The 5,193-nt window shown below is 61.1% G+C and overlaps 1 protein-coding gene across 2 annotated transcripts; it reads right to left on the bottom strand.

Moving 5' to 3' along the window:
- Positions 1 to 778: 778 nt before the first annotated feature.
- SLC7A4 (solute carrier family 7 member 4) lies at positions 779 to 4,661 on the bottom strand. Of its 2 annotated transcripts, none has more exons than XM_025474908.2 (5): positions 4,561 to 4,661; positions 2,804 to 3,835; positions 1,733 to 2,370; positions 1,405 to 1,513; positions 779 to 1,303 (listed from the first exon to the last, which is right to left on the bottom strand). In XM_025474908.2, exons 2-5 carry the CDS (start codon positions 3,783 to 3,785, stop codon positions 1,125 to 1,127), a joined length of 1,908 nt encoding a protein of 635 aa, XP_025330693.1. In that variant the 5' UTR covers positions 3,786 to 3,835; positions 4,561 to 4,661; the 3' UTR covers positions 779 to 1,124. The 2 variants fall into 2 exon arrangements, with proteins under 2 accessions (XP_025330693.1, XP_025330692.1); XM_025474907.2 differs by having other exon boundaries at positions 4,584 to 4,659.
- Positions 4,662 to 5,193: the final 532 nt, after the last annotated feature.

Genomic DNA, 5,193 nt, shown 5'->3' with positions numbered 1-5,193 from the left:
GCAGCTTCCTGTGTAGTCTTTACAGGCAGGGGTGGGGAGTTGGAAGTATCTATGATGGGCACAGTATGGCTTTAGGGAGACCAGTGGGCCTGGAGGTGCTTGAAGCAGGCCCAGGAACTTGTACACAGGCGTGTATGCCATATTCGTATGTACCATCCTGAGCTGTTATTGCAAAGCCTTTGAGGGAAGGGGGAGAGAAAGAGAGGAGTGCCAGCTGTGACAGCTAGACAGCTGTGGCCAAGGCCTGAGGTTGGGAACAGCTGTTGCCTCAGTCTGCATATGAGTGTGCATCACCAAGGCAGGCGTGTGGCCATGTGGGCACAGTGCCACGAGTTGCACGTGCCCATGCAGTGTGCCTCTACATTCCCAGGCAGGCCTCAGGGACATGCTACGCTTTCTGGGAGCCTTGGAAACCCAAGAGGACCCTGGAACTCCACTGCCCTTTCTAGGCGACCTTTTCTGGGGCCCAGGCTCTGCTCTCTGGATCCCCTTGCCCAGGGGACATGTAGGGAGTCTGTAGGGGGAGCCTAACTCTACCCTTTTCACAGACGCCTCTTCCCCTGGTGTGTCCCCGGGACAGAGGGTACCAGCCTGAGGGCAGGACCCCAGGACCCAGGCCAGGAGATGTCTGTGATTCAGGGTTGTCCCAAAGCTGGTGCCTCCCTCTTGCCAAACCTCGGCATCTTTGCTGTGGTTCGAGGACAATCAGTTGGCTCCCAGGGACAGAAAAGCATTCACTCAGTGCCACAAAGAACACAATGGTGGATGCAGCAGCAGATCACGTGGCTGGCCAAGAGGTTATTATTGTGGATATCTGGGGCTGTGGGCCTGTTCCTGGCCCACCCCAACCCACTTCAGCCCACCCCATCTGCCCAAATAGCTGTAGTTGTTCATGAACAGGAAGATGCTGGGCAAAATACTCACCCTACCAGTCCTGGCCAGGGCCCACTCCCCAAAACCCAAAACCAGGCACTTGGGCTAAGGCCCTAAGGTCTCGAGGACCCTTCTCAGCATGGGCAGGCCGGCAAACCTGAGCTGGCTCAGATAGAAGGGTCTCCCAGCCCCTCTGGGCCCCCAAGGAGGTGGGGTGGGCAGAGCAAGTGTGGACAGGTCTCCAGCTCAATTCATGGACTGGTGGGCTGCTCTGTGGGGCTGGGCTCCTGGGTGGGGGGCTGCACCGTCTGTACAGACTCCTCCAGGTTGGTGCTGGGGAACACCACGTAGTGTGAGGTGGTCAGCTCTGGTGGCTCCTGCCGGTTCTGTTTGCTGTGCCAGATGCCATAGCAGAAATACACGGCGAGTCCTGCAGGAGTTGTGGGAGACTGAGGGGCAGGTCCCAGCCCTGCTCACCCTCCTTTCCTTCCTGCGGTCCACCGAGGGCCCCAAGCCTGATCCCCCACTCACCGATCAGCAGCCAGATGGAGACACGCACCCAAGTCAAGTAGCTTAGCTTCAGCATGAGGCAGATGTTGAGGAGGATGCTCAGGGCTGGAGTCAGGGGCACCATGGGGATCTGACAAGGCAAGAACAGGGCGGGACTGGGCTGCAGGGAAGGTCTGCTGCGCAGGGCCTGGTTTGTCAAGCGTCCACTTTGCCATGCAGAAAGAGAGGGGGATGGGTGCGTGGGCCTCCCCAACCCTGTGAGCCCTGGTTCATCCTGCCACAGCAGAGGAAGAAGGGGCAAAGCGAGCTAGCTGGATGACAGGCAGCAGGCATTGGCTGGGGGAGGTACCTGGAATGTATCTTTCCGCTGTTGCTCGTGGACCCCCAGGATGAAGAGGCTGAGCAGAAATGTGACAGAGCTGAGCAGCAGGAGCAGGATGTAGCCCCAGTTTGGGAGATGCAGGACTGAATCCCCGAAGACCAGTACACAAGCCAGGGTGATGGCCGAGGCCACCAGGATGCTGAGTGCCCAAGCCACAGCAGCTCCGGGGCTGCACCTACCTAGGAAGCCCAGGTAGGGCCTCAGGGCTGGCCGCAGCTGCCCAGGCTCAGAGGCTGAGGCCTGATTAGTGCCCACCAGCTGGGCGTGGTCTGAGAAAGAGTGGTACTCTTTGACCCTGGGGCTAGGGCTGGCTGGGCTTGGGGAACTGGATGGAGGGGACTTCTGGAAGCGTAGCACAAGAATGCTGGTGGCCACGAAAGTGTAGGCCAGCAGTGTGCCGATGGACAGGAACTGAACCAGTGCCTCGAGGTCCAGCAGCAGTGCCAGTAAAGACATGAGGCTCCCGAACACAGCGATGCCCGCCAAGGGCACCTGTGTCCGGGGGTGCACTCGGGCAAACACCTGGAAGAAGAGCCCATCGACGGCCATGGCGTAGACGATGCGTGGCAGGGAGAAGAGGCTGCTGAGCAGGACAGTGTTCATGGCTGTGGCAGAGAGTGGAGAACTGGTGAGCATGGTGGACAGGCCCACTAGGGGCCTCTGCTGGGAGCCAGGGCATGCCGCCAACCCTGGGGAACACCAACAGGAGTTTGTCTGGGTTATCAGAATGAGCCTGAGTGCATGTGGGGTGTTGGATTGTTACCTCACCCCCCAAGAATGGGACACCCTGGTTTAGGTGACAGGCCCATCAGAGAATCTGATGAGCAGTGGGTCCTTCTCCCAGGAAAGGACTTGCTCAGAACTGACATTTTATGTACAATCGGGAGGGGGCAGTGAAGGGGGCCTTCCAACAAGACAAGAGAGGCTCGTGATCAGCACCTTCCTGGGCCCGCTATGCAACTGGGAAAAGACCGAGACGGAGAAGCCTAGGGCAGCCCGGGCCCTGCTCACGCCCCCCTCGCCCGATCGGGCCCTTACTGCAGATGGAGCCGGCGGCCACGATGAAGCCCGCCCAGCTGTAGCCCCGCCGGTAGAAGGCGTCGGCGAGCGCGGAGTTGGGGTTCAGGCTGTGCCACGGCACCATGAGGGTGAGCACGGCGGAGACGAGGATGTAGGCGCCGGCTGCCAGGCCAAGCGAGACGGAGATGGCTATCGGCACGGCTCGCTTCGGGTTCCTGGCCTCCTCGCTGGAGGCGGCGATGACATCGAAGCCCACGAAGGCGTAGAAGCAGGTGGCGGTGCCAGCCATGATGCCCGAGAAGCCAAAAGGCGCAAAGCCACCCTCCTCAGCACTCCAGTTCTGCGGGCGGGCCAGGACGAAGCCCAGGATGATGATGAAGAGGATGAGGAGCAGGCTGATGACGGTGAAGGTGTGGTTGAGCCAGGAGGAGACCCGGGCCCCGCAGGAGATGAAGGCGGAGGCCAAAAGCACGATGGCAGCAGCCAGGAAGTCGGGGTAGTGCGCCAGCAGGGGCACCTGCCAGGTCCCGATGTGGGCCTGGGTGAAGTTGTGGATGCGGTGGCCGAACATGGAGTCCAGGTAGCCGCTCCAGGCGCGGGCCACGGCTGCGCCCCCGATGAGGTACTCGAGCAGCACATTCCAGCCGATGAGGAAGGCCCACAGCTCGCCCATGGACACGTAGGTGAACAGGTAGGCCGAGCCCGTGCGGGGTAAGCGGGCCCCGAACTCCGCGTAGCACAGGCCTGACAGCAGGGAGGCCACGGCGGCCAGAGCGAAGGACAAGAGCACCGCGGGGCCGGCCATCTCCTTCGCCACCGTGCCTGTGAGCACGTAGAGGCCCGAGCCCACCATGCCACCCAGGCCCAACAGGGTCAGGTCCAGGGTGGACAGGCAGCGCTGCAGGGACGTCTCCATGGCAGACTCCTCCAGTGGCTTCAGCCGGTTCAGCTTCTGGCAGAAGCGTGCCAGGCTGGCAGTGCTGGGCAGCCCCCTGGCCATGGTGGGCGGCGGAGAGGAGCACCAAGGCAGCTGCGGGCACCTACCAGGGGCTGGGGGGGAATGACAGATTGCCCAACCAGGTACCGAGCAGGCTTCAGTCCGCGCTGTCCCTTCCCCTGGGGACCCAAGTGCCTGCGCAGCTAGGGCGCCTGAGGGCTGGGATGGGTCAGGAGTGGCAGGAGGTCACAGGGAAGCATAGAGGTCCTGCCTGCCTCCGGCCAGGTGAGGGAACCTTGTGCAGTCCGACCTGGGCACATTTGGGTGGGGAGGCCTGAGCGTGGGAAGGGTGCAGCTCCAGGAAGTGGGGTTGGGAAACTGCTCCTTCGTCTGGCACCCCAGAACAAGGTGGAAACCTCAGGCTTCTCCGGAGCTGAGCCAGGCCTCCAGGCCTCCAGGCCTCCAGGCCTCCAGGACCCGGAACAGGAGGGGCTCTGCTGCCCTGGGCGTCAACCAGTCAGCCACCTGGCCTCTGACAGTGGCACTCACCACCAGCACCCCCCCCCCACACACACACACACACACGGGCACACGCGCACGCACGCGCGCACACCCCCGCCCCTCGGGGCCTGGGTATCTGCGCACCCGGCCAGGAGGCGGGGCGCTCCTGGCCCGGAGCCCCAAGCCGAAGCTCCGAAGCTCCGTGCCCTGCCCCCGCCCCGACAGGCCACCTCCGCCACCGCCACCGCCGCCACCGCCGCCAAAGCCAGAGCCAGAGCCAGAGCCAGTTCCACTCGGGTATCCGAGCCTTTGCCTCCTCTCAGGCCAGACTACGTACCTGCAGGAGTCGCTGAGACTCACCTGCTGTCCCTGCTGCCGCTGCTCTGCGCGCTGTGCCGGCCCTGCCTGGGTGGCGCCGCCTGCACCCAGAGCCCGCCCCCAGTCCTCCTGCGCCCGATCCAGCGAGGCCCCACCCACCTCGCTGTCACACCAGTACCCAGATAGCCCACCAAACCCATACCTCACCCGACAGCGACCTGAGCTCCCCGAATCTGGAGAAGTGTGACACTATTCCTGTGTCTGATTCACAGATGAGGAGGCCCAGAACACCAGGTAAGCGACTAATCCAGATCACTGGACTGGCCTTGGGAAGGCAGGCAAGGTTAAGGACCAGGTCTGGAGGCATCTGGAACCCACCAGCTTGCCACTGCTGCAATAACCCTCTTTGATTCTTCACCCCAGCATATGTACTCCATTCAGCTGTTTTCTAAGAGTAGATCTTAAGTGTTCTCACCCCAAAAAAGTAAATATGCGATGCAATGGATGTGTTAATGAACTAGATAGGAAGAATTTTTTCACTGGGTTTAAGTAAATCAAATCATTGTGATGTATGCTTTAAATATCTTACAGTTGTGTTAATTATATCTCAATAAAGCTGGAAAAAAAATCCCCAAATCAATTGTATTCCTAT

Source organism: Canis lupus, chromosome 26 (genome assembly GCF_003254725.2).
Source record: "Canis lupus dingo isolate Sandy chromosome 26, ASM325472v2, whole genome shotgun sequence".
Lineage (NCBI taxonomy): Eukaryota > Metazoa > Chordata > Mammalia > Carnivora > Canidae > Canis > Canis lupus.
The sequence above is the reverse complement of the archived record's forward strand: the minus strand, read 5'-3'. Positions and strand labels throughout refer to the sequence as shown.

Coding starts and splice junctions, on each gene's coding strand:
- SLC7A4 (XM_025474908.2), bottom strand. CDS start 3,785: ATGGCCAGGGGGCTGCCCAGCACTGCCAGCCTGGCACGCTTCTGCCAG. Junction 1,514..1,732: donor AGCGGAAAGATACATTCCAG/GTACCTCCCCCA, acceptor TTGCCTTGTCAG/ATCCCCATGGTGCCCCTGAC. Junction 1,304..1,404: donor CTCCATCTGGCTGCTGATCG/GTGAGTGGGGGA, acceptor CAACTCCTGCAG/GACTCGCCGTGTATTTCTGC.